At 35.0% G+C, this 24,737-nt stretch overlaps 1 protein-coding gene across 1 annotated transcript in view; it reads right to left on the minus strand.

The window, feature by feature from the left end:
- The window catches only part of LOC149781378 (delta-1-pyrroline-5-carboxylate dehydrogenase, mitochondrial-like), a 91,439-nt gene that overhangs the window by 34,714 nt on the left and 31,988 nt on the right, over positions 1-24,737 (minus strand). The window contains exons 6-8 of the mRNA XM_089935465.1: positions 22,362-22,433; positions 12,977-13,051; positions 2,596-2,783 (exon numbers count right to left, since the gene is read on the minus strand). Coding sequence (XP_089791591.1) covers positions 2,596-2,783; positions 12,977-13,051; positions 22,362-22,433 — 335 coding nt within the window. The remainder of the gene's footprint in view (positions 1-2,595; positions 2,784-12,976; positions 13,052-22,361; positions 22,434-24,737) is intronic.

The raw sequence follows: 24,737 nt of genomic DNA on the forward strand, positions 1-24,737 counted from the left end.
CTAGAAATTAATTTTGTTTACAGCTGAATGGAAATTTCTATTAAGATGATCCTCATCCTGGTCCTGATATTGTGTCTTAGGTTTTTATATAAGGGAAAAGTAAACAGAAGTTCTATATCTTAACATCAAACTTTAGAGGAGTCAATTTTACTTGCATTCATTTAAAATTTGAGAGGATTTATTTATGTAAATTATTCATTGGAATTAAAAAGTACTCTTTGACTTCATGATTAAATCAATATTTGTGAATTCAGTTTGAGACATTTTTTATTATATTATTGTGATACATCAAGATTATTAGCACATAAACACTGTTTTAGAATACTGGTATATCAGCACATTCAAGAATGGAATTCATTTGGAACACCCTTTGGAATTCATTTAGAATAATCTAAACTTTTAGACTTGTGATAGAACTTTTAGGACTATTTGGGATTTAATTCACAATACTGTTAAGTTCCCTTTAAAGTTTCACTTTATATTCAACAGAAATAAATTATTTTTTGAACTTTACAAAACTTGTTGGTTTTAGCTGTACATTTCCCCATGATAGCTAATACTGTACCTTTCCCCATGATAGCTAATACTGTACCTTTCCCCTTGATAACTAATACTGTACCATCCCCTTGATAGCTAATACTGTACCCTTCCCCATGATAGCTAATACTGTACATTTCCCCATGATAGCTAATACTGTACATTTCCCCTTGAAAGCTATTACTGTACCTTTCCCTTGATAGCTAATACTGTGCCTTTCCTCATGATAGCTAATAATGTACCTTTCCCCATGATAGCTAATACTGTACCTTTCCCCATGATAGCTAATACTGTACCTTTCCCCTTGATAGCTAATACTGTACCTTTCCCCATGATAGCTAATACTGTACCTTTCCCCTTGATAGCTAATACTGTACCTTCCCCTTGATAGCTAATACTGTACCTTTCCCCATGATAGCTAATACTGTACATTTCTCCATGATAGCTAATACTGTACCTTTCCCCTTGATAGCTAATACTGTACCTTTCCCCATGATAGCTAATACTGTACCTTTCCCCTTGATAGCTAATACTGTATGTACCTTCCCCTTGATAGCTAATACTGTACCTTTCCCCTTGATAACTAATACTGTACCTTTCCCCATGATAGCTAATACTGTACATTTCCCCATGATAGCGAATAATGTACTTTTCCCATAAAAGTCCATGGTGATATTCTACTGGTTGACAAGAATGCAAGCTAAGCCTATTTCATTTCTCCATCTTTAACAGCTAAATGCTGAAACCATCAAAGTCACTTAACTTATTTGTCTTACACAATGTCATAGATAAAACTTCAAACAAATTTGGCTAAATCTATTATTATTAATTTTCGGAAAGTAAAGATTTCACAAGTTAATGAATTGGCATCATTCAAGGTATTTTTCAGATATTTCACTCCATTTATACTTCATTGTGCTTAATATTATGTGATAAAACACATACAGGAAGAAAAAAAACCAAGTCAAAACCTTTGCAGTCAGTTTAGGAAATGTAGTGATAAGAAGATTTTTGTAAGGTGGCCAGAGAAGAAGCTATAACAAGATTTTTCAAGATGCCCACTGTAGTGATCATGATGGTTGTCAGATTGGCACCATTTTCATTAAGGACTAACAACCATATTTTAGTGAAAACCTAAAGTCAACATTCAATCTGGTAGTCTAGTAGCTTTAATAAGATTGTGTGGCAGCCATATTGTATGACTGAGGGAAACTTTTTTATTTAGCACAGACTAGTCCTTGGAATAGATGTGCATGTAGAGTTTCATGTCAATCATACATGTAGTTTAGGAGGAACAGCAAAAAAATGTGACAATAGACAACAAATCAACACAAAGGTTCTTCTGGTCTATATCAAAAAACATGTCATCAGAAAGGTTCTTCTGATCAATATCAGACAACATGTCATCAGTAAGGTTCTTCTTGTCTATATCAGACAACATGTCATCAATAAGGTTCTTCTGGTCTATATTTGACAACATGTCATCAGTAAGGTTCTTCTGATCTATATATGGCAACATGTCATCACAAACGTTTTCTGGTCTGTATCTTAAAACACGTCATCAAAGAGGTTCTTCTGGTTAATATCTGACATGTCATCACAAAAGTTATTTGCTCTATATCTGACAACAAGTCATCACAAAGATTCTTCTGGTCTATTTCTGACAACAGATTATCACAAACATTTTTCTGGTCTATATCTGACAACATGTTATCAGAAAGGTTTTTCTGGTCTATATCAGACAACATGTCATCAGAAAGGTTCCTCTGGTCTATATCAGACAACATGTCATCAGAAAGGTTCCTCTGGTCTATATCAGACAACATGTTATCAGAAAGGTTCCTCTGGTCTATATCAGACAACATGTCATTACAAAGGTTCCTCTGGTCTATATCAGACAACATGTCATCAGTAAAGTTCTTCTGGTCTATATCAGACAACATGTCACCCGTAAGGTTTTTCTGGTCTATATCTGAGAACAAGTCATCTTTCAACAACCTTCAAAAGATTGGTTGAATGTTATTATAATTATTGTAATTACATTTCAAATACACTTACTTAACACTTCCTGTGAAATTAATGCCTGCAAGATCTGGAGAATTAGTTATTACATCTCCAAAAACCGGACCATCAGCTGGAATGAAATTAATAACACCAGGTGGCAGTCCAGCCTCTCGTAGGATTTTGTACACTGTGTAATTGGACAAAATTGCTGCGTTGGCAGGTTTCCATATCGACACGTTACCCTGCATAAAAATGGAAGACAACGGTGACTTGATGTGACTGATGAAGTAGAGATGAAAAAGAATTTGTAGGACTTCACAAGTAAACTGCTGTATTCTTTTTAACTGCTGAGTTTTGAAACCATGACATAATTATTGAGGAAATTTAGCACACCAAAATTAATTGCAATTTTTTTTCTTATAAATGTCTGAATTCATGTCAGCATTTTCCAACAAGTGCAGAACAAAAATCTTAATCATGATTTTTAACCTTGAACCTGATTTCATGGATTACTGAATCCATTTCAAAATATCCCACGTGCTAAATTTCAATAAAATCCACATTGATTGTATATTTGAATGGATTTGTTCATAAATGATTGTTTAAAACCCCATGTTATAACCACTGAAATCGCAATCACTTAAAAGAGTCTTCAGATAAATCAATAAACCTGGTTTCATAAAAATCCTTTCACAATTGACTGTATTATCTTAAATATAAGCCACTACTAATACAAAAACTGAATCATGACCTTTAACCTTGAAACCAATGTTTTAGTACTGACTTTTAATGCGTCTGTTGAAATGCAACAAAGTCTCGACAAAATCCATCATTATTATGTGCTGAGGTCTGATCTTGACCAGGTTTTATTCAAGACCAACTTCAAGTTTTAAAAGGTTCTTCAGCAAAGTTCCATGAAAATATGACCAGTCAGGCTATATATAACATGAATAAAAAATTAGATTGTGAGTCTCTATTTCATATAAATCAAAACAAACAACCACCCAATCAGTCTCTACTTAATATGAATCAATACAAAAAACTACCCAGTGAGTCTCTGTTCAATATGAATCAAAACTACCCAGTTAGTCTCTCCTTAATATGAATAAAAAAACAATTACCCACTGAGTCTCAATTTAATATGAATCAAAACAATTAGCTTAAGTCCCTATTTAATATGAATCAAAACAACCACTACCCAGTGAGTCTATTTAATATGAATCAGAACAACAACTACCCAGTGAATCTCTATTTAATATGAATCAAAACAAATACCCAGTGAGTCTATACTTAATATTAATCTAAACAAAAATAACTACCTAGTGAGTCTCTATTTAATATGAATCAAAACAAACAATTACCCAGTGAGTCTCTACTTAATATGAATCAAAACAAACAACTACCCAGTGAATGTCTATATTTAATATGAATCAGAACAACAACTACCCAATGAGTCTCTATTTAATATGAATCAGAATAATTACTACCCAACAAGTCTCTGTTTAATATGAATCAAAACAACAACAATTGACATTTTATTTAAAAAGATGTCATCAGTACTTAATTACATGAGTAGTGGAAATGAAGAAAGAGAATAAAGCAGCAAAGGTAAATGATTGGACTACAAAAAGAAGACTAAATTTGAATTTACAATAAAAAATAAAAGATGTTTGAACAACTAAACACACAACAGAAAATATGTAAGCCAGCGGGTAACCTCCTTCCGCAAGTATAATTATGCAAAAATGTTCTGAATATAATGTAATTTTTGGAGATTCATATCTCAACAAAATTAAGCAAGGGAAGCCATAAACCAGAGAAATACAGATATAAAGACTAATACCTACCGAAAGACCCCAACAAACACAAGAAGACAGATGAACTTGATTGGAAAAAGACACAACAGAAAACATCCCAATGTCAAGGAGGTGGGGTGAAACATAATGGCAAAGTTAAGACTATGACCAAAAATTTCAAGAAATCTCACGAGAACTTAATTCCAACAACGAAAACATTTGGACTGAGGGTAAACACACTCAACAGATATGAAGCAGGTTATTTTTCATAGAATGTACATTTTTCAACCATTTATGTGGTATCAGCTGGAAAAAAGAAGGTGAATACTGGGCATGCACCAGAACATAATGTGACCTTCTGGAATTTTGCAGAAAGTCACCATATGGGAGGACAAATTCTCATAATAAAGATGAGGGTTATTTGCATCCGAGTAAGATAAGCTATGTACCATTAACCGAGTTTGGATTCCTGATATTAAAATTGACCATCAAATAAGATAGCTAGATTTTTAGGGGGCTGCTCACCAGTTATTATGTTCTTTTCAGAAAGTGGCATATGTAAGGTGAAGTTGTTTGCATTTAAAACATGCACAATGGAGAGAATGTTGGCATACCTTTAAGCTACTTTAATGTAATATGGCTGATATTTCTTTGGATGTTGTACTTTTCGAAATTGTAAATGTTCTAAGCACACTGCTAACTAAAATAAACCCCTTGTACTCCAAAAATCAGCCTGAATTTGTCTAAAGTACACTATCCTTAGCTGCTATTAAAATAGGGAAAATGAATTTTGCCAGACTAGACAATAAGTACCAGCTTCTGAAAGTGCAATGATTGAATTACCAAAAATATAAAATGTAAAAAAAAGTTATCAGCTCTTTTTTATACAATTTACCTCTGAAGTTCAGGAAGTGAAAATGACCAAGTGGAGCTAGCACGTTTTTGAAAGGTGCACATCTGGAATAAGGCCAAGCTGTATACTCTATAACCCATATTACACCTATCAATCATACACCAAAATAAAGGGAATTAAAGGTTCTTTGAACTACACCTAAGATATACAAGGTCTTTTTTAAATAGCCAGTATAACCAGTGAGGACAGCCAGGGAAATTCGTTTTCTTTAAAATTCAAACTATATGCAAAATACAAAACTGTAGAGCACCACCTTAGTAACAGATACAAAAAAGACAAGATGTACTTGTGTACTTTATGGATTTAAAAGATAAGATAAGACAAGATGTACTTGAGTGCACTTTATGGATTTAAAAGACAAGGTGTACTTCAGTGTACTTTATCGATTTTAAAAATAAGATGTACTTGAGTGTACTTCATGGACTGAAAGGACAAGATGTACTTGAGTGTACTTCATGAAATTAATAGAAAATTATGTACTTGAGTGTACTTTATGGAAAATGACAAGATGTACTTGAGTGTACTTAAAGACAAGATGTACTTGAGTGTACTTCATGGAATTAACAGAAAATATGTACTTGAGTGTACTTTATGGATTTAAAAGACAAGATGTTTTTGAGTGTACTTTATGGAAAAAGACAAGACGTACTTGAGTGTACTTAAAAGACATGATGTACTTGAGTGTACTTTATAGGTTTTAAAGACAAGGTTACTGACATGTATGTAATTCTGTGACAAATTATTGCCCATAATGAAATTCAAAGTCAATATTGATTTTTAATTATTCACCTTGCCCTACTGGATGGCAAAGAAATAGAAATCTTCTTGACAATAAGGGAAACAAATATACTTAAATTTTCTGAATTCCATTATCTAGAGGGAGTTGGGGTAGCTCAGTTGGTAGAGCCCTGGACTTTTAATCCAAGGATTACAGGTTGAGCACTTGTCCAGCCAAGCCCAGATCTGTCTTGGTGTGTCCTTAGGAAAGGCACTTTGATCCCATTTCCAAGGAATGATATAGCCAATGATGTTTTACAAGTGCCATGAAACCAACAAAAACAAAACAAAATCCATTATCTAAGTCATCATCTGGAAATTAAATGGCAAAGTCAGTATTTAGCAACAATGACCTCAACCTTGGAGCAAATGACCCAAATATAATGTTTTTGTTTTGGATAGGAGGCAGGGCCTTTGGAATCACATGTACCAAATTGCACTGAAATCTGTTCCCTAGAACTTAAGTTATCATGCAGAAAACAAAATTGATGCCTGTCTTCACAATTGCCCAGACAGATTACACTAAACTGTAACCATCAAACTTCCCTTGCCAGAGTATGAAAAATATACAATCTTAAGAAAAATATTGACACTGATGATGATGATGAACACTATCTTTTTTTTTTACTTCACCTCTGTTTTAAATTAAGTACATGGGAAAGCCTGCCAGTAGCTTCTCGTGGGTCGGTGGTTCTTCCCTGGGTTTTCCAGGGTTCTTCCTCCACCAGTTATACTGGCTGCCATGTATAGCCTATCTTGTGCTGAAAAATGGTGTTAAACCCTAGAACAACCAAAAAAGCTTTAAATTAAAGGCAGGAGAGACAATAAGAAATACAACCAAAAAAATTATTTAAAAATAAAATAACTGTTATAATGGATATCTTTTTGATAATTGTTCATTGTTATTTTACAGCAAAAATAAAATGCAGATTATTTTAGTGACACAAATGTACAAGATACATCCAATAAAGCTGTCCCACAAACAGTATAAACATGCTTTTGGGATTGCCATTTGTACTGGAAATAAGCAAGGGTTCTGCGGAACAATGTGTCTTTCCTACAAACAATATTGTCCCCAGATCATTAGTCAAGGAAGGGCATTGGCTGCTTACAAACAGCAGTACAATGTTGACCCCAGATCATTAGTCAGGGAAGGGTGTTGACTGCTTACAAACAGCACTACAATGTTGACCCCCAGATCATTATTCAGGGAGGGGTGTTGACTGCTTACAAACAGCACTATAATGTTGACCCCCAGATCATTAGTCAGGGAAGGGTGATGGCTGCTTACAAACAGCACTACAATGTTGTCCCCAGATCATAAGTCAGGGAATGGTGTTGGCTGCTTATAAACAGCACTACAATGTTGTCCCCCAGAGCATTAGTCAGGGAAGGGTGTTGGCTGCTTATAAACAGCACTATAATGTTGTCCTCCAGAGCATTAGTCAGGGAATGGTGTTGGCTGCTTATAAACAGCACTACAATGTTGTCCTCCAGAGCATTAGTCAGGGAAGGGTGTTGACTGCTTACAAACAGCACTACAATGTTGAACCCCAGATCATTAGTCAGGGAAGGGTTTCGACTGCTTATAAACAGCACTACAATGTTGAGCTCCAGATCATTAGTCAGGGAAGGGTGTTGACTGCTTACAAACAGCACTACAATGTTGAACCCCAGATCAATAGTCAGGGAAGGGTGTTGACTGCTTACAAACGGCACTACAATGTTGAGCTCCAGATCATTAGTCAGGGAAGGGTGTTGACTGCTTATAAAGAGCACTACAATGTTGTCCTCCACAGCATTAGTCAGGGAAGGGTGTTGACTGCTTACAAACAGCACTACAATGTTGACTCCCAGATCATTAGTCAGGGAATGGTGTTGGCTGCTAATAAACATCACTACAATGTTGTCCCCCAGATCATTAGTCGGGGAAGGGTGTTGGCTGCTTATAAACAGCACTACAATGTTGTCCTCCAGAGCATTAGTCAGGGAATGGTGTTGGCTGCTTATAAACAGCACTACAATGTTGTCCTCCAGAGCATTAGTCAGGGAAGGGTGTTGACTGCTTACAAAAAGGACTACATTGTTGTCCCCCACATCATTAGTCAGGGAAGGGTGATGGCTGCTTACAAATAGCACTACAATGTTGTCCACCAGTTCATTAGTCTGGGAAGGGAGTTGGTTTTACAAACACTGCTTACAAACAGCACTACAACGTTGTCCTGAGATCATTACTCAGGGAAGTGTGTTGGCTGCTTATAAACAGAACTACAGTGTTGTGCCCAGATCATTAGTCAGGGAAGGGTATTGGCTGCTTATAAACAGAACTACAATGTTGTCCCCAGATCATTAGTCAGGGAAGGGTGTTGGCTGCTTACAAACAGCACTACAATGTTTTTCCCCCAGAGCATTAGTCAGGGAAGGATGTTGGCTGCTTATAAACTGAACTACAATGTTGTTCCCAGATCATTAGTCAGGGAATGGTGTTGGCTGCTTACAAACAGCACTACAATGTTGTCCCCAGATGACTAGATAAGGTAGCATGCTGACTGCCTCTAAATAGCACTAAACATTGTTGCTAGATCACTAGAGAGGGTAAGGTGCTGTTTGCTTAAAAATATCATTACCGTGTTGCATCAATATCCCTTGATGTGACTGGTTCTGGAATACTTGTCAATGGATTTAAAATGTAGTAAGGTCTCTTCAAATTGTATCCTCTTTATGAAAGAGGTCACTATTTTATGCACTTTACTGGACACGTGCATTTATGGTAATATTAACATTGCAAATTCAAAGTATTGGTAAATGATGCCAAGTTTATACCTAAATAACTCTTACAAATAGTATCATATGCCATGTACTAAACCTGACAAGATTTAAGACAGAGCAACCTGCAAGCAGGGCCATGGCAAACAACAAGATTTAGGGCAAGGCATGGTTCATCCTATGGAGGGTTGGATACATGTGCAGGCTACGGACATCATGACACTATGTTGATTCAACAGTGAAATCATTACTGACTTGAAAAGGCCCTAATCTGTAGTATTTTGGTGTGCCGAACACGAATATAACCGTGAAAAATTTGTATTGGCTCTCGTTTTGAAGATATTCATATACCTCATTTTCTATGTTTCACTGTGTAAATTTCTCCAGTAGGACTGCAGCAACATCCGGAATAATGATGTAACATTGCATAATACCATCATGCTCACATCATCCACAGTTGATTGCATCATTTTCTGATGCAATGCAATACTAATGCCATGCGGCTGCTGAAGTAAGTTGACGTCAGCAGTGTACTATACATGTGTAGGCCTATTATACTAATGCCAGGCGGCTGCTGAAGCTGACGTAAGCAGTGTACTATATAAAGCCCAATCAGATAGGTTCAGCATTTAAAATATTTTAGACGTTGTGCGAGACAGTTCAAGCTACTGTTACATAAAACTTATTATTTTATCCATTTACGTACAATAAAGAACAGTAATGCCTCGAAAGTGTGTTAATACCGCGGACAATTTTTGCTATATTTGTGGGGAAGTGACATTTGCCAACCAGAAGAAAAGTATCAATTCTCAAGTGAAGAAGGCATATCATCTTTACTTCGGATGCAAGGTTGGTGACCAAGACAAGCCTTGGGCTCCGCATATATGCTGTGCTACATGTACAACACAGCTTTCACAGTGGTTGAATTGCAAAAGGTCATCAATGCCGTTTGCAGTCCCAATGGTGTGGAGAGAGCCAAGCAACCACCTAAATGACTGTTACTTCTGCTTGGTTCCTCCTCTTTCCGGCGGAATAACGAAGCGAAAGAAGTCGAGAATAGTCTACCCAAACATTCCGTCTGCATTGAGACCAGTTCCACATGGTGAGGGACTTCCTATTCCAGAACCTCCAGCAGAATATTCTCTTGATTCATCTGACGAAGACAAAGGTGAGTCGACCTGTTCTTCTCCTGGTCCATCAGCATGCAGTGATCCAGATTTTCACTGTGGTGCATCATCAACCCCACACAGAATAACACAGGAAGAACTAAATGACCTGATTCGTGATTTGGACTTATCAAAGAACAAGGCAGAATTGCTAGGATCAAGACTCCAACAATGGAATCTTCTAGAAGAAGATGTCACAATTACTGCATATCGAAAGCGCCACCAGCAATTGGAGCCTTTCTTCAGAAAGGAAAGTAATCTGATATTCTGTTCCGATATTGAGGGCCTCATGAATGCTTTAAAAATCACTCATGACCCACAAGAATGGAGACTATTTGTGGACTCTTCGAAACTGAGTCTCAAGGCTGTGCTTTTGCACAATGGAAACATTCTTCCATCTATTCCAGTAGCGTATGCTGTCCACATGAAAGAGACATACGATAACTTAAGGCAGCTACTGAATTCCATTGAGTATAACAAGTACAGCTGGCACCTCTGTGGTGATTTGAAGGTAGTTGCCCTTTTAATGGGACTGCAGCAAGGATATACAAAATACATGTGTTTCTTATGCGAGTGGGATAGCCGAGCAAGGGAAATGCACTACATGAGGAAGGAATGGACTCACAGGCAGAATGTAGCCATTGGAGAGAAGAATATCCAACACCCAGCTCTGGTTGAGGCTCAGAAAATCTTGCTACCACCCCTTCACATCAAACTAGGTTTGATGAAGAACTTCGTGAAAGCCATTGACCGGACTTTGCCAGCATTCCGATACCTGCATGAAAAATTCCCTCGACTCAGCGAAGCAAAGATTAAAGAGGGAGTTTTTGTGGGTCCTCAGATTCGAGAGCTTTTCAAAGATGACCGGTTCAACAACTTGCTGGAAGGTGACGCGAAACAAGCATGGAATGCTTTTCGCCTAGTTTCTACAAACTTCCTCGGAAATGTTAGGGCAGAAAACTATAAGGAACTAGTAGAAGACATGTTGATGAAGTATAAGAAACTTGGCTGCAATATGTCTCTAAAGATTCACTTCCTTCATTCCCATTTGGATTTCTTTCCTAGCAACTGTGGTATTGTTAGTGATGAACACGGCGAACGTTTTCATCAAGATATCGCAACAATGGAACAAAGATACCAGGGAAAATGGTCCACTACAATGCTGGCTGACTACTGCTGGACACTCCTCAGAGATGCTCCCGAACAGCTGTACAAGAGACAGGCGAAGAAATCTAAGATGTAGTCAATGACTTGATTTTTTATAGGTAGGCTATTACAGTTGACCTTTTACTATTGGAATGCATTTCGTTATGTAAACATTAATTTCTTGCAGATTACAAAAAAACTAGAGCCAATTTTGCAATTTGACTGTCATATTCGTGTTCAGCACATAAAAATTGATAAGAATTGACTAATTTTATTTCAGTAACATGACTTTTGTAAAAATTTGTTGTCCAGTGTTCTCAAGGCAGGCAAAATAATAAACTCAACACAGACATCATGACACTATGTTGGTTCTCAAGGCAGGCAAAATAACAAACTCAACACAGACATCATGACACTATGTTGATTCTCAAGGCAGGCAAAGTAATAAATTCAACATGGACATCATGACACTGTTGGTTCTCAAGGCAGGCAAAATAATAAACTCAACACAGACATCATGACACTATGTTGATTCTCAAGGCAGGCAAAATAATAAACTCAACACGGACATCATGACACTACGTTGGTTCTCAAGGCAGGCAAAATAATGAACTCAACACAGACATCATGACACTATGTTGATTCTCAAGGCAGGCAAAATAATAAACTCACCACATTACTGAAAACTTTAAGTCACAACATTTCTTGGTACCCCAATTATCCTAATTTCATGGATGTTACAAGTTACAGATTTTAAAGCCATTACAAACAGCGAACCTAGTGTGGAAATAATAGGGCCCTAAATTTAACAACCCATACATTTAAGTACAGATGAAAATTTAATTGTTTGCAGAAAGACAAACATTTATACCCATAAAAATTTTAATTCATACCAAAAGTTTTGACTGAATTAACAAAATGAACCAGATGTAATAGAACTTACACCCAAAGTATTTAGATTTCTGGTGGCTTCGAAAGTTGAAGTGCTACTAATTTATATCAGATCAGATGGAACAACATAATTCCAGAGATATTCCCATTCATGGTCACTTTTGCCAAATAATCTTAATATTTTTCTAAATTTTGTTTTTCTTTATATATCACTTAAGAAATTATGTTAACATAGAAATAATATCATGTGATTACCTCTGAAAAGTATTTTCAAATTTGTTTAAAGTTATTACCACCAGTGAAAAAGTATCCAAATGAGATATCCAATCTCCAGTGTAATTATTTAACAAAATCTGAATTGTCTCCCTTCACATAAAACTGACATGAAAGGCCAGTGAAAATGTGTGTGTGTGTTTGTGATTTAGATTTTTAATGTAGCATTAACAATTTTCCAGTCATATTGCTATGATGTCTGCAGTGTGGCAGTTTAAAGTAATGTCTAGCAATGCGGCATCATGCCACAGTCATGTAGCATGATGTTCCACCCAGTCAAATTATCCTGACCCCAGGTCAACCAGTCCTAACACTAACCTCTTAATGCTGAGAGCCTAGCAACTCAGCTGTTAGTACCATTTTTAGAAGTCTTTGGTATGACTTGGCCAGGGTTTGAACCCATGACCTCCCGCACCTGGAGAAGAAGCTCTAACCACTAGGCCACCGAAGCAGTCTGCCAGTGAATATGAACTTTCTTACTAATATTACTAAGACCATAAAGTTTGTTACTTTTGTTAGTAATACAAACTATATTTGGTAACACAGAATAAACACTATGACATAAGCGTCAATGGACAAATTTCATTCCAAGGCAAAAAACTACAACACAACCACTAGCTCCTGAAAAGTGATAGGTGCATATCACTATCAGATAAATGCAAGCTTGAATAAAATTCAATCAATCATATGCATGTAAACAAACTTACCATCAGAGCTGGCGCTGTGCATAAATTACCACCAATAGCTGTGAAATTAAATGGTGAGATAGCTGCCCAGAAACCCTGCCAAAACAATTGTCAGAATGAATGTGTCATATTACACCAATCCTAATATAACATGTTATACGTATTTCACACACTTGTAACTTTCTTAGCTACTAACATCAGCTCACTTTTAAAACAATGTAATCAAACAAGTGAGCACATGCACAGACAAAGCTAATAAATAATTGTATACTGTTAATTGATTATAACAGGAATACTGAGAATACAGATGGTTTGAAAGTCTAGGTAATACCACAATGAACACGATCATAGGAATGAATTTAACTTGTGAGAAATTCATGACCATGTTTCATTCTGATGATCAAAATCTTTATCTCTTACATGAGAACTGAATAAGTTCATACAGTGTATTGAGAAATATATTTCAGTAATCACCATTTTCCACTGAAATGATTCTATATTGTTAAAGATACTTAGAAGCTATCAAACTATACCAAGGGAGACAATTAATTCAATCAGCTCCTCTCAGGATTAGAATTTGACTTTTATCAAACTGCATATCCTGGCAGGTCTTTCATGGTCAAAATGCCAGAAGAACCAGAGATAGCAAATGCTTTATTATTAGAAACAAAAGCTATTATTAATACCATGGAGTTGACAGCATGGCAGAGACTTTGAAGGAACATTCAACCAACCAAAACCAGTACAAGATGCACACACTACACACAGCACACAAGGCCATTGCCAAACCATACAACATTATATATAATAATTTCTGAAATATGAAAAAAGATAACAAAATATTTTTACAAAGCAGCACTGACATCATGAATAACTGTTTAATTATATATAAATTAACATATAAATTATCATAAACTCTACTGTTTTTGAATTTATAAACCATATTCAAGTCATAAAAGTCCAACAAAGCATCATCAAAGATTCATTAAGCTCCATTCTGAAATGCCTTTTAAGCTATCTGAAGTTCAAAAACTTACCAAAACTATGTTTCCAGCATAAATGAAACATGTGTTTTTTCTGTATTTTAAAAATTTCCAGTGTATTTAAATATCTTGCACTTTACTGATTCCATTGACCAAGGGCTCAACTTTATAAAACCTTTCAATGTCCCCATCAGTCATAAGAAACTATTCAGTTTCAAACACTTGCTTATATATATATGTGTGTGTGTGTGTGTGTGTGTGTGTATGAATGCTTATTGAGGTAAATATTGTGGTCTTTATTGACTCACATTTAAGTGGCACTGAAACTGAATCATCTTGAATTTTCCATCTCCTAAATTTACCTTTGGTCACATTGGGTTTCCATATATTTCTTTTATTTTCACAGAGAATGATTATTTAAAACATGTGTTTATAAATGATAAGCAAATGCATGAAAGTACTCCAACAATGCGTACAAAATTGTAAGATGGTACAAATATCACCCCCCCATTAATATAATGGTGAGAGTAACTTCAAACAAAGGAAAATTAAAGTTCTAGACTGGTTTTGTTTTGTTAAATTACAGTAAAAAGTATTGAAAACAATGACATCAAATGAAAGCATGTGCCAGACTATCATTAAACAATTATCATCTTTCATCAGATGGACCTGAAACATGATGAATGTTATAAACTTCTGAGTGTTCTCATTTATTCCCCCACTTTTTGAAGCAAATGTGGGGCAATGTTATCAATCCCATTTAGACATGTATGCACTCATATTTATGTACTGTCCCATTAGACATGTATGCACCCATATTTATGTACTGTCCCATTAGACATGTATGCACCCATATTTATGTACTGTCCCATTAAACATGTATGCACTCATATTTATATACTGTCCCATTAAACATGTATGCACTCATATTTATGTACTGTCCCATTAAACATGTATGCACTCATATTTATGTACTGTCCCATTAAACATGTATGCACTCATATTTATGTACTGTCCCATTAAACATGTATGCACTCATATTTATGTACTGTCCCATTAAACATGTATGCACTCATATTTATGTACTGTCCCATTAAACATGTATGCACTCATATTTATGTACTGTCCCATTAAACATGTATGCACCCATATTTATGTACTGTCATGCAACTACTCCAAAATATTTTTCAAGACAGAAGCTTCAAACACTGAGATACCAGCATGGCTGGTGGTGTTACACAGATGTGCACAAAAGTTTTGGAATCTGGATCCATCACCAGGTTGTAGAGCTTGGGAGAGGAGGGGGACAATTATGGGGTAGGAGGGGGAAACTTAGGTATATACGTGTAATGAGAGGATCAGTGATAAATGAAGAAAGTGCTAATGTAAAACTGGTTTGTGCAGACTTCTATTTTATAATACCCTACCACAGTATATTATACAAAAATAAATGTTAAAACAAATCAATTATAAATGGATGAATATGGTACATGTACATACAACTATGACCCATCTTTTTTCAAAATCATAATATTTTAGTAAAAGGCTGTTGTTTAAACTCAAAAAAGAACAAGCAGTTGTTCTGAGCAAAAATGTAAAGTTCTCAAAACCACTGCATTGCAATTTTTTATGTATAAAATTATCATGACCTTTTTTTAAGACCCTCTCCAGATAATGCAATATAAAGATGGAAATAGAATGGCCATAGCTGCAAAATTATGATACATTTAGTAATAAACAAAAATCTGGGTAGATCCTAGCTACTAGATAATCACCATAATATTTGGTTAAAACTTCTTATTAAGCTGTTTTGAGAAATCATTTTTGAATTGTTTTCATATTTAAGTAAAAGTAAACATTATGTGTTGTATATTTAATTTTTATATTTATATTGTGTACCTGAATTTTCCTATGTGACTGATGGTTGTGAATGTAGAGTTTATGCATACCTGATTTTTGTCATGATTTTAAGAAGTAAACAAGATATTTACTACAATCCGAGTTCAAGGTCTAAATCTTGCTTAAAAGGTTCTGGAAGCAAATTTGTTTACAGTTTTGTGTACATTTCCATTAAGATGATTGGATTTTCTAAAACACTCTACTGCAATATAGGTCAAGTAAAATATGTATATAAAGGATTTAGTAAACAATTATTCATTCCTGTTTAATATCAGTCTGTGGGAATTGATGAGTTTGCAGTTGTGTGCAGATATAATTTGAGAGGAATTATTTATTTAAATTTTTCAGATGAAATATAAAGTATTCATTGACTTTTTGGACGAAAACACTACTATGGGGATATTGTGAACACATCAAAAAAAATTCTGGAAAAAACCACTGTGGTACATCAAGACACCGGAAACTCTTGGTACATCAGGAAATTCAAGATTACTGGAATCCATTCAGTACATTCTGAACTTTTGGACTTGTGATAGAACATTTTGGATTATCTGGGATTTAATTCACAAAACTGAAAGTATCTTTTGAATTTTCCTTTTTGGATTCTAGGGAAATTAATTATTTGTTGATTTTACTAAACTTGTTCATTTTGCTTCTTTTCTGTTACATGGTTTAAGACCATAGAGTCATAACAATTGTAATTCAGACTGGCATAATATGTAAACAAACCTCAATGTTCCTGATGTCAGGGTTCTACAAATCAAATGTTATAAATGACAGTGTGAATCCTTTTTGTCTGTCTAGTAGTCCATCCACCCATTTATCCATGTGTGTGTGTGTCTGCATTTCACAATAAAATGGATGTCTACTAATACTCACCTTAAACTAAAATACTTTATTACTGACCTTAATCTAAATATGGTATCACTTAACTTAATCTAAATACTGTATCACTGACCTTAATCTAAATACTGTATCACTGACCTTAATCTAAATACTGTATCAATGACCTTAATCTAAATACTGTATCACTGACCTTAATCTTAATACTGTATCAATGACCTTAATCTAAATACTGTATCACTGACCTTCATCTAAATACTGTATCAATGACCTTAATCTAAATACTGTATCACTGACCTTAATCTTAAATACTTCATTATTGACCTTAATCTAAATACTGTATTACTGACCTTAATCTTAATACTGTATCAATGACCTTAATCTAAATACTGTATCAATGACCTTAATCTAAATACTGTATCAATGACCTTAATCTAAATACTGTATCACTGACCTTAATCTAAATACTGTATCACTGACCTTAATCTAAATACTGTATTACTGACCTTAATCTAAATACTGTATCACTGACCTTAATCTAAATACTGTATTACTGACCTTAATCTTAAATACTTTCTTATTGACCTTAGTCCATAATACTTTATTATTGACCTTAATCTTAAATACTTTCTTATTGACCTTAGTCCATAATAATCAAAGGTCAACATAAAGACAAGTATAATCAAAGGTCAACATAAAGACAAGTATAATCAAAGGTCAACATAAAAAGACAAGTATAATCAAAGGTCAACATCAAAACATGTATAATCCATGGTCAACAAAAAAAGACAAGTATACTCAATGGTTAACAAAAAGACAAGTACCCGGTATACTCAAAGGTCAACATAAGGACAAGTATACTCAAAGGCCCAGTCTACTGTAACTGGCTCCCTTCCTCAAAAATGGGTCACAGCATATACATGTGACATATCAGCCATGCTTCTAACAAACAGTAACATAACTTCTTAAAATTTTAAAATTCCTATAATAAAAAAGTCACATAATACTTCAACAGTATTACTAATGACTAACTAAAATTTCATCAAACTTAAATAAAAATATACTCATAACGTTAGAGCTGGTTTCCATCTGAACTAATAGATATCAAGCTTTATACTTAACTCTTGAAGACCTTTAGGTTTTTCTATTACCTAGTGACAATGAGCAAACTGACAAGCTCTAAATTATACCAATTTTCATTGGTTGATACTGATGTTGCTTATTATTACTATAAATAGACAGGTAATTCCTGTGTACATTTCAAGTAAGTAAGCCAATTAAATTAGCATCAGAGTCTACTGTTTTACTTATGTACATTGTTTTGACATAAATAACATCCCAATGAACTGAAAATGAGGAAATTTCCATTTTATTTCAACAAAGGATAATCATAATAACAGCACATCCCTTGTGAAGGTTTGTAGGCATTCATTACAAATTGACATTAAAACTGTAATTTAACTGGCCAACTGCAGTCTAAAAAAACAAACATCACAAAAAAGCACACCTCGTGAAAGAGATTATATAAAAAACCAAGTATGGACCAATGAAAAGGACAATAGGATAAAAATATGAAAGATTATGAGAAGGTAAATTCATACATGTTATATATGGAAATGTACACAGGTGTCAGAGTATAGTCCAAGCAAGCAATAGAATGGCATAATACAATTTAATAGGTGGCTTGCAATCTAATTTAAAGTAATCCACCACAATCACTGACAAGCAGCAACTGACTTATGGTTGTTGATAAGTCAACTATATCAGCATGAAAATGTCAGTTCAATACAATCAAGCGTCAGAAATCCTTTACAAGAACATGCCAATTAAAATTTCAAGAAAGGACATTGTAATTTTCTGAAATATCTTCATATTTTTTCATACAAAACAAAGTATTTACATAAATGGTAATTAGTTTTCAGTCAGTTTTTAAGCACTGAATTTTGCCATAATTTTAGTATGAATACCATGTTCTCTGTACAACATAAGCAGACAAATAATTGTGACTTCTACTGAGATACGTTGTATAAAAATTAAGATAGTAAAAACACTACAGACAAAATAGTAACCCAAAGTGTCATATGCCAGGCTCTGATTTGTAGTCCCATTTTATCACAGCTAAACCTCCCAACTAAGACCATTGATCAGTCTAGAGATAAATTCAGCAATTCAAAAGGTAAGTTTAACCTTGTCTAAAGTAAAAGATAATGGAAAAGGTTATTGCCATTCAAGAGTTTTTTCATTTCTGAGGTGGTCTACAGCAGAGGTTTTACTGTAATTTGTCCACTTAATGACATGAGAAATGGGCGAAATTAGTGTAAAGGACTTCCTCATCCAAACTAATGAAATGAAATCACACATTCTGTGATGGTCACAAGGAGAGATTGTTACATTAATTTCTCCCATGCATGACTTCATTTTAAAAAACCTGATAGAGGTTAATAATGAGGGCAAAATTTCTGAATACAATCTGAAATAAAGCAGTGAAGTTTGCAGCAGGAACACTTGCACATGTACTATAGACTTTCGAGAAACCAATTTTTTTATAGTAAAATACATTTCTTCAATAATCCTTATCTGATCATAATACCTTAGAAGAACTACAACTACCTCTCAAATCCAGCCCTCCCAGGCTCAAACTTTTAAGCTTAAAAAACTAAATGTTATCTGCTCATGGAGGGGGGGCCGTTAGGTTGAGATCCTCTTGATACTGGGACTGGCACCAAATCCTGTAAATACTTTATTTACTATTGGAGTGGAAGGCATGCTCTCTATATAGATGTAACTGTATAGGGCTTGGAGGGTGTATGTGTGTTATGACTGGGTAGGTATTACTGAAGATGCATACAGTAAAAAAAAAAAGAATTCTTCTTCAGATACATTACTGGATCATAATACCTTACGATTTGAGGTAATAGGTATATGGAGTTACATCCCATTAACCCGAAGACACCATCTCTGGTCAACTAAGGTATTTGGGAGAGCTTCTAGATGACCTTACTCGAGAATAGACTTCATACGTCAGGTAGTGGCTTCAAAAAGGAAAAGTTTTCCCTCCCATATATCCAGCAGAAGTTGTAGATGGTAGACTTTAATTGTAATTGTTGCTAACTGTTTCTCATCAAAGTCTCTATATGAGGTGTCGATGCATTGTGAGAAATTCTCTATTTCCCTCATACACTTTCAAAGTGAACTGCCATCTCACTTGAGCAATTTTCTCCACCACTTGTTGCAAGAACTGTTTGTTCTTAAGAATGTGTTAAACACAATCAAAATTTGGAGGTTCAACAACTCAGAATTGGGATGGATTGCATGCCATGAAGGTTGCTATTTCCTGTTGATTTTCCACTGCTAGATTGATGAGGTCAATGAACCACGATTTTTCCCACTTGACTGGAGCAATCTGGATAAGGTGACAATTCTCTTGCTTTCTGTATCACATTTGGAACACGTGTTGGAGGGTGAGTGTATGCATCCAAGCAATTTCAATCTATGGAAAGTGAGTACACTGCCAAGGTCTTTAGATCCAGGGCTGGTGAGATAAAAATCTGGTGGATTACGGATCCCCTTTTTTGCCAATAGATTCTCCAGCGGCAAACCTCAGTGGGCACCTATGCCAGTGAAAACTGAGAGATGAAAAGACCATTATGCTTGTATTAGTTGGTTCTTTTGAAATGTGATGAACTTGTCAATGGCTTTGTCATTGAAGACACCAGCTTAGAAATTCCCAAAGAAGAATGCAAAGGTTTGGAGACTTCATTACCCCTTGCCTTCTGAGATAATGCACCACAATGAGTTGGATGGGATAGTAATACACAATAGATGATCCCTGAGAGTGCCCTGTGGTGTAGTAGGCAAACTGAACAAAGACCTTCCATCTTTTGGTTTAAATGGTAAGATCAACTATGTTAGTGACCTGTTGTGATCTACAATGTATTGTACTGAGATGAGTTAGGGGATATTTGGTCCCCAAAATTTACCCATTAAGCTGATGTGCAATATAATATCTGAATAGCCTTGCTTTAATCTTGATCTGTCTCCAATGTAGATGATGAAGACCTTTCATCTTGTTTTACAATGTACAATTGACTTTGGTGGTGAGATACAGAGTCTTCCAAACAGATACTAAGTAAAGACTGATTATGAGTGGCAGAGGCTTGAGAACAAAGAGAAAAATGACCTCTCTGGGTGCTTAGGCACTAAGCCGGGCATTGTCTGCAGTGAGTGCCTTAAAGCACTATGCAGGTTTTTTAGACTGATCTATGAGAGACAAGAGTGCCTGCATGATGTGGGTTCAGAAAACTGGAAAAACTCTGGTGGCTGAGGGTTGATTGTGGTATTGGCCCTTTGTGATCAGAGCCATTTGGCAGAGTCCAGTAGTGGGGGTGCAGGCTTAAGATAAAGGCAAATTATAGGCATTGAGTGCATACAATAAATGGGCTAATGGTTTTGCCAAGAAAGGTTATCATGATGTGGTAGCGAGGGAAAAGTCAGAACTGCATGTAGCCTACCACAATTGAACAACATAATAGCAAACACAATACCTACATATAAAACTGCACTGCAACATCACTATTGATTCTTACAGAGTTGATGCTGTAATATCAACTTGTAAGACAATGTTTCTTATTGGAAGGCCAAATGATTCCTTATACAGGTAAAGTTCTGCATATATAACGATAAAGTGGACATCAAGGCTAGATTAGTATAGAACATTTACCTACAATAGTGGAAATTATGCCGCAATGTTATGAGTTTGCTATATAGCATACCAAACTGGCACATACTGAAATACATGCAGCACTAGCAATGAGGATGTGCACTAGTGTCCCCTGCAGGTACATGCCAAGGGTGCATATGTGTATGAGGATGGCAAAGTAACGAAAATAATGTCATCAAAGAATGAAAAAAGTTGGAAATTATAGATGGTGTACACTTCAACTGGAACAGAACAATCCTCCAACTTGCTGGAAGAGAAAATACTTGCAAAATGCTAGCATATGGATTGTGAGACCTCTCTGTCTATCAAAAGCATGCTACTCAACCCAAATGGAAGTAGTAACTGAGCTATTTATAAAATTTGGCACCAATCCTTGTATCAAGGAGAGATCACTCAATCTAACTGTGATCTATGTGGGCAGATAACTATTACCACTTTCACTAAAAACTTTGTGAGAGCTGAATTTGCAAGAGAGGTATTATGATAGGGTAATGTATATATACAAATATTGGATGCAACATTTTATATATATATATATATATATATATATATATATATATATATATATATATATATATATATATATGTATATATATATATATATATATATATATATATATAATCAAGCTGGAAACAATTGATTAATTAATATTAATGCATTTATATCTGAAAATGAAAAATATCTCACCACAAATAAAATATCTATAAAAATAATACTGACATAATAGATTAAATATCATCCCATCATTATTACTGATGGGGTGTGAACAAATATAATCCACAGCATTTCTATTTTTAATCTTTTTTGGGAGACATAAACAAAATGAAAAATAAACAAAACTAAAAAAAGGAAATAACAATCAACTTAATAAACGTTGAACAACATTTTCCTTTCAAAATAATGGTTCTACAATCTACAGTACATGTTTTTCCATTCTTGTAGCTCACCATTTGTACATACCTCCATTCCCCGATACACTAACTGATTTATCTCGGATTCACTGGGACTTATTGGATGATAGCTCGTGATTTCCTGTGGTACGGTAAAACATTAAAAGTTAAAACTAAAGAAAGTAGGATCAATACATACATACCTTCATTCCATGATCATACTTGTTCTCATTTGTCTCCATCTTGGATGGGGCTAATTGGTTGATAGCTTCAGTTCTCCTGCATAATAATGGTAGAATACATGGACTAAGTCATATTATACTCCTGTAATTATTGATTTATTCAAATTATCAGCATTAGAACATCATTTCACAGATCTGCACTGTATTATGCAAACTTTCTTTATTAATCTTTATTTGGTGATATTTACTCTTAAATTATGACACCGATGGTTGCTGACCTATGCTTGTGACACAAAATATTAGTTAAAATTTTAAAGAGGTAATCACTGCATGTTGCTGTAACAGAGCTTTTCTGGTTACAAGAAAATGCAGGCTTTACAAATTATAAGGTCATCACTCCGTCCAATAAATGCTAAGCAATTGCTTTAACAGTGCACATTTTAGATTTATATGAACCATCAATTGTAAGTCAAACGATTGCTGTGTGAAACTAGTGACAGTAAGAACTAAAGGGACATCGCTCTATATAGCAAGTAGTTCCTGAGCTAAACAAGTAACGGGGTTCAAAAATTATATAGGCCTACACTATGATATGTAATGACTGCTGGTCTATCCTGTGAAAGTATACTTTGAGAATTAATGGGCTATCACACTGTATTTTCAACAGCAGCTTGTACATCCTGGTGATAATAAACTTGGAGAATTAAGGGGGATATCCCTTTGTATTTCTAATGTTGCTCAACAATGCTTGTGATAAGAAAGTGTAAACCTAAGAATTAAAGTATCACCAATCCCAATGTCCCAAAGTTGCAGAGCTAATATTTTTTATGTCCCTAAGGTGACAAGAAAGTGCATATTTGAGAATTAATAAACCATACTAAAGTATGGTCTATATTGCTAAACTATTAGGAAAGTAGTTCAGATTTTATTGACTGCAATGGTTGCTGAACTCTCATTGTGACTGATGATTTTATTTCTTAAAAAGCCAGTATTTTTATGTCCAGTGGTTACTGAGTTAAACTGATGACAACAAAGATTTGAGAATAAAAACACATCAATAGGTAGGTCCAGTGGTTACTGAGTTAAACTGATGACAACAAAGATTTGAGAATAAAAACACATCAATAGGTAGGTCCAGTGGTTACTGAGTTAAACTGATGACAACAAAGATTTGAGAATAAAAACACATCAATAGGTAGGTCAAGTGGTTACTGAGTTAAACTGATGACAACAAAGATTTGAGAATAAAAACACATCAATAGGAAGGTCAAGTGGTTACTGAGTTAAACTGATGACAACAAAGATTTGAGAATAAAAACACATCAATAGGTAGGTCCAGTGGTTACTGAGTTAAACTGATGACAACAAAGATTTGAGAATAAAAACACATCAATAGGTAGGTCAAGTGGTTACTGAGTTAAACTGATGACAACAAAGATTTGAGAATAAAAACACATCAATAGGTAGGTCAAGAGGTTACTGAGTTAAACTTATGACAACAAAGATTTGAGAATAAAAACACATCAATAGGTAGGTCAAGTGGTTACTGAGTTAAACTGATGACAACAAAGATTTGAGAATAAAAACACATCAATAGGTAGGTCAAGTGGGTACTGAGTTAAACTGATGACAACAAAGATTTGAGAATAAAAACACATCAATAGGTAGGTCCAGTGGTTACTGAGTTAAACTGATGACAACAAAGATTTGAGAATAAAAACACATCAATAGGTAGGTCAAGTAGTTACTGAGTTAAACTTATGACAACAAAGATTTGAGAATAAAAACACATCAATAGGTAGGTCAAGTGGGTACTGAGCTATACTGGAGTCAGTGTAAATTCTGGAATTAAAGGGCCATCACTCTGTATATCCCATGGTTCCTGGCCTATATTTAGGCTGGTTAGAGCACACTTAGTACTAAATTAAAATGCAGTCCCTCTGCATTTTGAATGGTTGCAAACCTTAACTGGTGACAGTGTACATTTGAGAATTCAACAGATGCCACTCTGTATTTCCAATGGAAACTGAACTATTGTATGGCAAAGCAGATTTTAGAATCTAAGGGCCACCAGTCTCTACATGCAACGATTGCCAAGCAAAGTGATATTTTAAAATGTAAATGGTTGTCACACTATACATCCTATGGTGCTGTACATCCAAAAGTTGCTGAGCTATGCTGGTGACAGTACAGATGTGACATATTAAAGGATTGTCACTGTTTGTTCCAGAGTTGCTGAGCTATGCTGGTAACAATATAGATTG

This window comes from Sinohyriopsis cumingii, chromosome 15 (genome assembly GCF_028554795.1).
Source record: "Sinohyriopsis cumingii isolate HCF-2022 chromosome 15, ASM2855479v2, whole genome shotgun sequence".
In the NCBI taxonomy this organism is placed as follows: domain Eukaryota; kingdom Metazoa; phylum Mollusca; class Bivalvia; order Unionida; family Unionidae; genus Sinohyriopsis; species Sinohyriopsis cumingii.